General features: G+C 36.4%; 1 protein-coding gene across 3 annotated transcripts in view; it reads left to right on the top strand.

Moving 5' to 3' along the window:
- Positions 1-4768: 4768 nt before the first annotated feature.
- LOC114413068 (GPI ethanolamine phosphate transferase 1) overlaps positions 4769-11862 on the top strand; it is a 33519-nt gene continuing 26425 nt past the window's right edge. For all 3 annotated transcript variants that reach the window (XM_028377259.1, XM_028377241.1, XM_028377250.1), the window contains exons 1-6: positions 4769-5137; positions 5213-5404; positions 5504-5659; positions 6161-6454; positions 9448-9665; positions 9771-9845. In XM_028377259.1, coding sequence (XP_028233060.1) covers positions 4924-5137; positions 5213-5404; positions 5504-5659; positions 6161-6454; positions 9448-9665; positions 9771-9845 — 1149 coding nt within the window. In that variant the 5' untranslated portion in view covers positions 4769-4923. The remainder of the gene's footprint in view (positions 5138-5212; positions 5405-5503; positions 5660-6160; positions 6455-9447; positions 9666-9770; positions 9846-11862) is intronic.

Below are 11862 nucleotides of genomic sequence, written 5' to 3'. Positions count from 1 at the left end.
TTTGAAGGCCCATGTATATTTCTATCTTTTCATTCAGATACACTATATGCATGAATTTTGTTTTCAATAGAAGGGACTTTTGGCATTTGATTAAATTTTGTGAGAACTTCTCTCTAGGTTCCTCCCTGAACCAATCTAGATACACATCCTAGACCTTACTCCTATAGGAGAGAAAAGGAAAGAAAGCCTCAAGAAGCTAACATTAACCTTCCATACTTCCACGGAAAGGACAATGTAGAGACTTATTTAGATTGGGAAATGAAGGTTGAGCAACTCTTTGCTTGCCATCATACAAGTGAGGAAAGGAAGGTTCCTTTGGCTACCCTTAGCTTCTAAGGGTATGCCCTCTATTGGTGGACTTCCCTAGTTAGGGAAAGTAGGATTCATGGGGATCTTCTAGTAGAGTATTGGAATGACTTGAAAAGTGCCCTTAGGAAGCGGCACATCCTGATGCAATCCTACCCCTAAGGGCATTGGATAGAAGACTCCAAGAAGATTGGGCCAGAGATGCAAGAAAAGACCCTAGGATTCTCATGAGCCTTAGGGTAGATTTTGGGTCCATGGCTTAAGTATGAGCCAACTTATCTTTGTACATATTAGATTAAGGTTTCATTATTTTTGGGTCTTGTATTTAGGGCTCCATAATGTAGGTAGGGTACCCTAGAAATATAGGATTTTTCACCCCTTGTATTTTAGGGCACCTAGACTAGTTTTTGTATTAGGGGTAGTTTTGTAATTTCACATGCATTAAGTAAATATTTGATGTATGTGTTGGAAAATAAATTTAATTGAACTAGGAGAAGCCTAATCCAATTAAATTTTAGAGGGGGAGGTGAGCATTTGCTTGCTACACCCCATTGCCACATTATATAGTCACACTTTGTGCATGTCCTTCATGCTTTACATGTCTCATGACACCTAAGCACACTTAGTGGAGAATCTTGGACTTGATCTTGGATTAGTGGGTTGAACCATAGCTAAAATTCACTAATTATAATTAGTGAAATTTTGGCTCCAAAATTTGGCTCCACAAATTCAACTTCAAATTCAAATGAAATTTGAATAGAAATTCAAATTTCCCTCCAATTTTGTGTAACACTTAGGCTATAAATAGAGGCCATGTGTGTGCATTTTTTGAACTTTGATCATTTGAGAAATTTGACTTCAAAGTTCAGACCTCATTTGAGGCATAAAATTCGTGCCCCCCTCTCTCCTTCTCCCTCTACTCATTTTCTCCTACCTTCAAGCCGTTATTCATGACCTCCTATGGTGGTGAGCTTGTTCTTGACTCATTTTCTCCTTGAAGTGGCATCTCCAATCACCTTTCCTCATTCTCCTTTCCGCTGCCATTGATCTTCAAGAAGCAAAGGACTCTATTGATGAAGAAGATCCAAGGCCTACAAGCTCTACATGGAGCTACATCACAACCGGTCACTAAGGCACAGTTGGTCACTAAGGCACAAACTTTACCGTTGTGCCAGGGCTCGCCCTCTGCCTATTTAATGCTAATGCATATTAAAATTCTTTTAACATGAAACGCCTGGTTGTTGTTGATTGGTATATTTTGAATCTTCAATCAATGTGTGTGTGTGTGTATGTATGAATGCATGATGCATGTAATGGTATCCTATTACTGAGTTTGATGGTTGACAGGTTAGGAATACAGGAAGTTGGATGGAAATTGGAAATAGTATTAGTCATTTTGGCATCATGAGTGCCCCAGTTGTTTTTGTTCTATTGCTCTTTGCCCTCACAAATACATACACAAAAGACATCCATTGTAACTTAGTAGTATATCATCGACACGCAAGGCAAATTAGGTTTCACCAAAGTCGCCCTAAAGAGCTACCTTATTGTCGTGGAAATGAATACTCATTCTTGGTGTTTGCTTTGATGGTTATGACTAACCTGGTATTATGTTTCTACCCTAGCTAACTTCCATTTTTGTGTGAGCTCTAGAATAGGACTTACCTATCCTTGTTGACCTTACTACTGGAGCTGAAATTTTGGCACTTTAACTGATTTTCCATAGTTGTATTCATTTCCATCTATGGTATTCAGGATTCAGAAAGAGTAGCAATGATCTAGAACTCAGGGAAAGGCGAGCAAACATTGTGCCTCACCATGTAAACAAAGAACTTTCATATAAACTTTTTCCTTTATATTACTGCCTCTTGGTAGTTGATTTGTATAGGTCTTGGTCCAGGCTTGAGTGATGGAATTTTTGTTTGATTGTTTACCGTGGTCAACATAATGTTAATGTACTTTTTTCACGTAGATAGATTAGTGAGCTTATCTATTGAGACATTACTTTCTCCTACAAACTTGCATAAATTTAAATGTCGGGTACTAAAAAAAGGATGATAAGAAAAAGCTGAGTTTCTTCTATTCGAGAGTGTATACAAATGTTTGAGCATTTGGCCAAAAGTGAAGAACGAGAAATGCTAAAAATTGTTGTCCTTTAAAATATTTGATATTTAATAAACGAAATATTTTTATTTCTTAAAATGAATTACTTTTCTCAAGCTAAAGTTCCCTTAAAAATAAAGATTTTATAATCTTGTTATACTTGTGTTCCACGGAACTGTAAATGACAATTCAGTTCATAAAACACTTGATTTAAAAATAAGAAAAAAATGATAAGGAATAATGGACATAGTATATAAATTAACTAACAATAAAAACACACAAATCAGAAACTTAGTTTACAAGAGGCTTAATTATACAATTGATATCTTAATTTTAATTATTAAAAAGTTCAATAAGGTCTTCTAATTATTAAAAATGCTACAATCATACTCTTGTCGGTTCCATTCGTTTGATTGGCAAAAATAAATATTTTTACATCGGTTGTAAAACAAGAACTGCCTGCAAAATATAAGAATCAATAACAACGAGACATTTCATGTTAAAAGAATTTTAATTTGCAGTAGCATTAAACAGGTAGAGGGTGAATCCTGGCACAATAGTAAAGTTTGTGCCTTAGTGACTCAATTATTAAAAAGTTCAATATGATCTTGTAATTATTAAAAATTCTACAATCATACTCTTTCTGTCAGTTCCATTAGTTTGATTGACGAAAATAAATATTTTTACATCGATTGTAAAACAAGAACTTTTTACATTGGTTGCCAATGCAACTAAAAATGAGATCCTTGTTAAGATTTGTGATTGATGTAAATAGACATTTTACATTGGTTATCAATACAATTAATGTAAAAATGTCTATTTACAAAATTTTGTCAATCAAACTAATGGAACTGACTTAAAGAATATAATTGTAGCATTTTAAATAATTAAAGGTGTTTTAACTTTTTTTAATAATCGAGCCACCCAATTGAACTTTAATTATAATTAAGCCTTTAGAAAATACTTTGGAATTGTTTTCATCTTCCTAATTTTTGTTTTTATTAAGGTTTGTTTTATCATTTGTTTTGGTCCTATCCTCTCATGTTTCCTTTGTACTTTTTATTAATCTTTTTAATAAATCTATGGTGTGTTGTAGATGATGGATAAGGTTCTGGGTGCCAACCTCATTGAGATTCTTATTCTCAACTATGATGCTTTTGCATGCCTGATCTTTATTTAAAAGAAGTTTAGACTTTATTTGAAAAAAATGTTTATGAAATTCTTGATTTAAAACACCCAAAATTATACTTTTATGCTTTCTTATGTTTATTTAAAACACACAAAATTGTTTCATCCTTATCAAAACCTTAAGGTCCGTTTTATTAGAAGGCAAACTAATCAAGTCCCTCACAATCTTGTTAGGGCGTCTAGGTTTAATGCTAGTCACTAAAGTTTTTTTATTTCTCACCATCTGGTATTGAATCTCTTATCTTGAGTAAAATGATATAAATACTTCTTTAAAAAAATGTTTATATAAAGTCTCAATTTAGTTTCTACATCTCAATTTCACTTTCTAACTTTATATTTGATTACAATGTTTTGCTTTTGTTAATCTTTGTCTCACTTAATGATGGGAAGGCCTTACATATCTTAATTGATAAATAATTTTTTTAAAAAAATCTCAAACATTAATTTAGATAATTTAAGATTCTAATTTAAGATATCAAAACTTATGTTGAATTTATCTTAATATTATTTTTGTTTTTTTATTAATTATTTTTCATATAAGATTTATTTTATTTTGTTGTTCACTTCTATTTGATAAAAAAATACACTTTTCTTTTTGTTACTTCCTTGGAGACTCAGAATGTCTCTCAATATGTCTTATTTAATTAGTAATAATAATAGTAGTAAAAATTAAGTGTTATCACTCTAGAAATAATGTAATTGAAACCAATCTCTTCAAAATAATCAAAATATCGATTTAAAATATTTTTTAAAAAAATAAAAGTATTAAAAATTATTAATCATAAAAATACAAAATTTAAGTACATGTAAAGATAATAGTTACATTAACAAATATGAATACTCAGCTTAAATAATTATTAATTTATATATTTAGTATTTTTTTAATTTCTATATTTCATATAAATATTACGCCATTATTATTTGAAAAAACAACAATCAAAATAAATTTTAATGCACTTAATTTTGTAAAACAGCATCTGAATTAATATCTTAGTTATAATATCCTATTAAATATTATAAAAATTAATTTTATTAATATTATATTTTTTATATATAAATATTAAATACTTATATAAAAAATATATAATTTAATCATAAATCTCTACCACTTATATTAATTATTTCTTGTTTGAGATAGATTTGTTTAAAAATTGAAATATAAACTAAAAAAAGATAGATGAGTGAAAAGAGAAGAAAAGGGGAAGGAGAATCAAATGGGGTGAGTTGAGTACAGGGGAACGAAGACCAGCAAGCAAGCAGTTGCAGATCTCTGCTGTTGAGTAACGTGATTGACTCTCATAGGAGAAAAAAAAGAAGAAAAGAAGAATGCACAGCGATGGGATCTTAGGAAACAGAGAAGGTAGCGGAAGAAAGTGGCTGAGGAGAAGGGAGAGATGGCTGGTGGTGCTAGGAGTCATCCTCCACGCCGTTTACATGCTCAGCATTTTCGACATCTATTTCAAGACTCCCATTGTCCACGGCGTCGATCCCGTCACTCCTCGCTTCGCTGCCCCTGCCAAACGTCTCGTCCTCCTCGTTGGTTCGTACCGTACCATCCTTCACTTCTCCCCTCCTCTGCTTTAACCTAAATTTATTATGATTAATCAAAACGCAGCTGATGGCTTGCGCGCCGACAAGTTTTTTGAGCTGGATGCGAAAGGGAATCAGCGAGCGCCGTTTCTGAGGAGCATAATCGAAACGCAGGGTCGTTGGGGGGTTTCTCATGCTAGGCCTCCCACAGAGTCCAGGCCCGGCCATGTTGCCATTATTGCTGGCTTCTATGAAGATCCCAGTGCAGTTACAAAAGGTTCGTTCGTTGTTTCACATCAATAATGATTAATGTTAATGTAGTCCTTATAAGGTTTGACTAGTCCTCACCTTAAAAGCCGTTTTGAGTTCCTTGCAGGGTGGAAGGCTAATCCTGTTGAGTTCGATTCCGTGTTCAACAGAAGCCGGCATACCATTTCTTTTGGAAGTCCTGATATAGTTCCCATTTTCTGTGGTGCCTTGCAGCATACCACTTGGGATACCTATCCCCATGAGTTTGAAGACTTCGCAACTGGTTTGACGCCATCCTTCACTGTTTTGTTTGACATACAATACAATATAAACAACTCAAGCTTTTAGGGCAATTGCTTTCCTTAGTTGACTGACCTATTATCACGAATACCGAGAAACTTAGTTTTTGTCTGAACGTTATACTTTATCTTTATCGATTTGCACCTGATGGCTGATAGACATAGACATCAAATGTGGCCATTCATGTATTTTTGTTTTATTGCCTTTCTATGATTTTCTCGGTCTTTATTGTTGCTCCATCACCCCAAGCCTCTCTCTCGCCACTATAATTTCATGAAGGTACATAAAAATAATAAAAAGGTCTAATATTTGACCTTCTTCATACTTTGTAAATGTGCAATATATTGAAAATTTCAGAGATCCTATGTGGTAGCATACTAACTGGAAGATTAAGTATTTACCATGCTACTTAAGTACTTGTTAAATTCTCTAATCCTTAATTTCATTCATTCATCGATTTTGTACTGTTGAATCCTTAATGCAGATGCATCATTCCTCGACATGTGGTCTCTGGATAAATTTCAAAGCCTTCTTAATAGGTCCAGAGAAGACCCAAAATTAAAGGAGTTGCTGCAGCAGGATAATCTTGTTGTATTCCTGCATCTGCTTGGATGTGACTCTAATGGCCATGCACATAGGCCCTTTTCATCCATCTATCTCAACAATGTTAAGGTTGTTGACCATGTAGCTGAAAGTGTTTACAATCTTGTTCAAGATTATTTCAAGGATAATCGGACATCATATATTTTTACAGCAGATCATGGAATGAGTGACAAAGGTTGCAATATCTTTTTTTTTCTATCATACATATATGTCTGGATAATTTTGTACTTCATTTCAAACAAAAATACGTTGATTTAACTATTGATGTTGAAACTTGCTGAAGTAAGTATTTGTCAAAAGGATGATTCAGTATCTACCACCTATTAGCTTCTTAAGTGCTGTATTTTGCTTGCTGCAATTGAAAGACGGTAATTTTTCAAAAAATTGCTGACGCATTAGATTGATGTTGTCTAAACGGCCACTTAGTAAACAAATAATAACAAAGCTTAGTCTGAATCAAGATTGCATATTCCAGTGAAGGGTCATAAGCTGCTTTTGTAACCCCAAATAGGTTATTCCAAATGGTCCCTAATTCCATGAGCTATCTTTTCTCCTAGTAGTAGCTATTAAATTGAAAAGATAATGCCATAAAACTCAACTTTGACACGGAAGTCATTGGTTGAATCGAAAGAGCATGTGATGTTCCAAATTCCAATACTTGGATTGTTTTTAGCTTCAGTTTTTTTTCCCTTTTAGCCATCACTTCTCTAAATTCTTACAAAACAAAAGTCTTTTCCTACTTTGTAGGGTTGGCTTTGTGGATCAAGCCATGTTATTGTGTCCTGTAAAATGCCAAATTTTCGGAGAATCCATTTAGATCTAGGCCTTTTCAGCAGTTTCTCATAATTTTCCCTGGTCTAGCTCTACTCATATTTATTAGTCTATTGTCTATTTGATCAACTCATTCTGAAACTTTGTTGATCTTCTCCCTGCTTGACCATCTCAGACGAGATTCTCTCTTCTGTTCCATGATATGTGCTACTTCTTATTTTCTCCCAAATATATTCATTTCAAATGTTTTCTTGAATGCTCACTCATCCACCACAACATTCTCCTTTCTTCAACATTTGGCTGATGCTCTTCTTACACTTTACTTCTCAACATTCAATAAATAAAACATCACTAGTCTTATGGTTGTGTGGTAAAGCATTCTTTTGAGCTTGGGAGGCACCATTCAACCACAAAACACCTAAACCATTTCTCCATTTCATTCACCTAGCTTGAATCCTATGATTTACGTCTCTCTTTATTTTTGTCACTTTATATTATAGATCCAAATAACCTTACTGTTGAATATGAGTTATGTTGCGATCTTTAGTTTTCATCTTTAAGTCTTTTAGGACAGTGCTTGTTTGTGTTTTGCTAAACTTTCATTCCACTTACTCTTTTTTTAGTTTATTACTTGGGAACCATGTAATTCCAATGCTTCCCTCCACCGCACTACTTTACTGTTTATTCCTGTTGAATTCTAGAGTGAACCTCTTTATAGGTGGTTCACTGGGGAACCATCAGAATAGACCATTTGATATATTAGAATCTCAGGATAACAGAAAGAGGAAATCGAAAATGATAAAGGGGGTTTTCATTAACCACTTTTAACAGTAGTGCACAGATAGGTATATATAGACAGTTCTGTCTTGTTGACAGCTGTCACAACTAAAATATCCACCCAAGATTGCAGTTGGAGAACTGCATCTCTTACAATACTCTGATAGAATAATTTTTTATTAAACTGTTAGATTTGATTAGCAGTTACCTGCTAAAACAAAAATATATTAATTGCAATGTAGTCCAAAATATTGAACAAAATTTCAAAATTTCCGTTGTTGAGGTCTCCCTCCCCCGTCGAAGCCACAAGATCTGGAATCATCAACATTTTTCAACTCAGAAAACTCAAAGTGTTCTTAAACCCAGAAACAGCCCATCCTCGCCTCCCTCCTCACTTAACTCAGCTGCCACCACTTCTCGACCTCGGCTCTCTGTGCATTGTGGCATCCACTGGGACCTCATGGCGCTTGAGCAAACTTTGAACATTGTAAATCTGTTGTATGCTTTCTTATGTGGTTTATTGTTCCCTCATTGCTGCAGCTTCCACGACAGGTTGTGCCTTAACCGGCGAAGCTGCAGGTTCTGGTTGTGCTATGCTGAAACCCCTTGTTGCAGATCTTGCGCATGAAACGTGAAGTGAAGGAGAGGGGATTTGCCCCTGGTTTGCCATGTCTGCAGTGGCACCGTCGTCACGCGGCCCACCATGGGGAGGGAGGGAGAGAAAGAGAGAGTAAGTGAAAGCGATGTGATGCTGTTCATGGAAGCGTGATAGTGTGAGGGATCTGGGTTAGGATGGCATGACTGCATGGAGAGAGAGAGAGAGAGAGAGCGAGCGAGAAATGAGCAGAGGAAGTGGAAGAGAGGAGATCTCTGCTGTCTATGATTGCTGGGAGTCGCCTCAGCGGTGGCTGATGGCGGTTTATGGCAAAAGGCATTTTTTTTTCTTTCTCTTTTCTGTTGAAGAAAGACCCTATTTTAATTTTTCTTCCTCTGCACTTTTTGACGGTGGCAGTTCAGTGAAAAAGTGATGATAGATGCCAACTTTGAATATTATAATTTGTGTATTTTATAATTTTTTTACTTGTAGAATTAAATTGTGGCTCTGTTAGATTTTATCATCAAGCATGAGAGTATTAAGCCAAGAAAGAACCGTCAATTCCCTTGGAAGTTGATTTATTCAGATTGTTGGGAATCTCTTTTGAGATGGATTTGTTCTTCTCCACAACATTACCAAGTTCAAACCAATGAAGATGATAACTTACAAAGTATTAGAACAAAATAATAACGTAACTGATAAGGACTAAATAATAAATATGAAAACTTTATCTAACAGGTTAAAAGTACCTCTAATAGCAGGTTATATTTAGTGCTCCACCGTGAGGTGGTTCACCCTATCCTGAACCTTTATTCCTTCATATGGAGATGAGCACGAAAAAATGCATTGAGTTGTTGCTCCTAGAGTTAGTCCTTGCCTTTGACATGAAAGAATCTTCAATTTCCCAGTACTTGAGTTTCTTTTGCAGGTTTTCCTATATTATTGTTATTTAATTGTTCTTTTGAAGTAAAATGTGCTATAATGGTTTTATAATTTTTTTTGCTTTATGTAATTTCTAATCATAGGAAGCCATGGAGATGGGCACCCTTCGAACACTGATACTCCTCTTGTTGCGTGGGGAGCTGGTGTTAAGTATCCAAGGCCTATATCTAGCAGCAACCATTCTGATTGTGGTTTTAGGTTTGTTGATGACCATGTGCATGACACACCAACTCCAGTTGAATGGGGCTTGAATGAGATAGAAAGGGTGGATGTCAATCAGGCTGATATTGCACCACTCATGGTTGTAAAGTTTATATTTCCTTAAGGATTTCTGTTCATAGTGTAATGAATATTTCCTCTGCGATCCTTAGGTTTCATTTATCTAATATACTTGATTTTCTGACAGTCTACACTGCTCGGTCTGCCATGTCCTGTCAATTCAGTTGGAAGTTTACCCCTAGATTACATTAACATGACCAAGGTATCTTCCTCTTGTTTTGACTTCTGATTGATTTAGAATTTATTGTTAATTTTTATAATAGCAGGCTGATAGAAACCACTGTCAATGGATGACAAACACAATTGAGAAGAACAGTGAGTTATGGAAACTAATGTGGAAATGCGTATTAATCAAGGAAAAGCAAATACAGAGGGATCAGTATCCCTACTGCCCAGGGCTAAGCTCCTCCAGAGGCTAAGGCTCTCTGTCCATAACTAACTATAATATTCTGTACTTCTCTCTCACTACCAGCATCCCCTTATACCGTATTCCACTGACATGTATCTCTTTCTTCTACCTCAGCAATTATTCTGTGTTTTCCTTCCTATTCCTCTTAGTGTAGACTCTCCATATGGTGGGCCTGGCCAACTGTAGAGAACAAGGCCCATTAGTATCAGAGCCCAATAATGAGGTCCTAACATTGTCCCCCTCTTGAGAAACAGACTTGTCCTCAAGTCTGAACATGGGAAATTGACTCCGAATGTTGAACTATTCCTCCCAAGTGGCTTCCTCAACAGCCTTCCCTTTCCATTGCACCAACAGTTGACTCACCAAATCCCCCCATTTTTCAATGGTCCGGGCTGCCAACACTGTTTCAGGCTCCTGGACAGTAGCGGTATCACCCTCCAAATTGTTGGGAAGGTCTTTTTCAACACGGTAGTCTCCAATAGCCTTTTTTAAGAGGGACACATGGAAAACAGGATGAATAGGAGCAGATTCAGGTAACTGGAGTTTGTAGGCCACTGCACCTATTTTTTCCAGCACCTGAAAAGGGCCATAATACTGAGGAGACAATTTGGGATTGATATGGGTCTCTACTTTTTATTGACCATGGGAATGTAGTTTGAGGAAAACCCACTCACCTACTGCAAAACTCCTCTTTTTTCACTTGAGATCAACCTGAGTCTTCATCCGGCACTGAGCTCGTTGTAGGTGATGCTTTAGTTGACGCAAATCTTCATCACGATCCGACAACTTTCGCTGCACTGCTTCTACCTTTGTTTCTACTATCAAAAAACGAGTAATTTCTGGGGGGGGGGGGGTCTACCATACACCACCTCGAAAGAAGTAGTGCTCGTAGACACATGAAAGGTGGTATTGTACCAATACTCAGCCCATGGCAGCCATAACACCCAAGTCTTGGGTTGATCAACAATAAAACATCAAAGAAATGTTTCCAGGCATCTGTTAATGACCTTAGTTTGCCAATCTGTTTGTGGATGGTAGGCCGTGCTCATCTTCAACCGACTGCCTTGAAGCTTAAATAACTCCCGCCAGAAACCACTGACAAAAATAGGATCTCTGTCACTCAAAATAGATGCGGGAATACCGTGGAGTCGAACTATCTCTTTGGTAAATACTTCAGCTATCACCTTAGCCGTGTAACGGTGTTTCAGCGGAATGAAATGGCTGTACTTTGACGACCTGTCCACCACCAAGAGAATGGCTGCAAAACCTTTGGACTTTGGAAGTTCAGTAATGAAGTCCATCGAGATTTCTTCCCAAATCTGATTAGGAATGTTCAGGGGTTGCAATAATCCGCCAAGAGCTGTGGCCAGGTACTTTTGCCTTTGACAAACATCACATTCCTTGACAAACTGTAGGACATACTTTTTCATACCAATCCAATATAGGTTAGCTTCAATACGCCTATAAGTTCGGTAAAAACCAGAGTGACCACCTTGAGGAGTGGAATGGAATTCCTGGAGCAGAATAGGGATCCATGGAAAATTGGCAGAAATTACCAGGCTCCCCTTTAGAATAATACACCATTAGTGTAAGAAAAACCTCGCTTGGCCTCAGGATTCTGTTTTAATGCAGCAATAATGGTGGTCAATACTGCATTGCGATGCACCTCGCCAATCACTTCCTTGCCTGTCTGTCATTTTGGGTAATGAGCTAACATAATAAGCTTCCCCTTGCCATACATCCTTGATAAAGGATCAGCCCCCGTGTTCTCTAGACCTGGTTTATACATGATGTCAAACCTGTAGCCTAA

The sequence above is a fragment of the Glycine soja genome, chromosome 1 (assembly GCF_004193775.1).
Source record: "Glycine soja cultivar W05 chromosome 1, ASM419377v2, whole genome shotgun sequence".
NCBI lineage: Eukaryota > Viridiplantae > Streptophyta > Magnoliopsida > Fabales > Fabaceae > Glycine > Glycine soja.
Note: the sequence above shows the minus strand (reverse complement) of the source record. Positions and strands in the feature narration are given on the sequence as shown.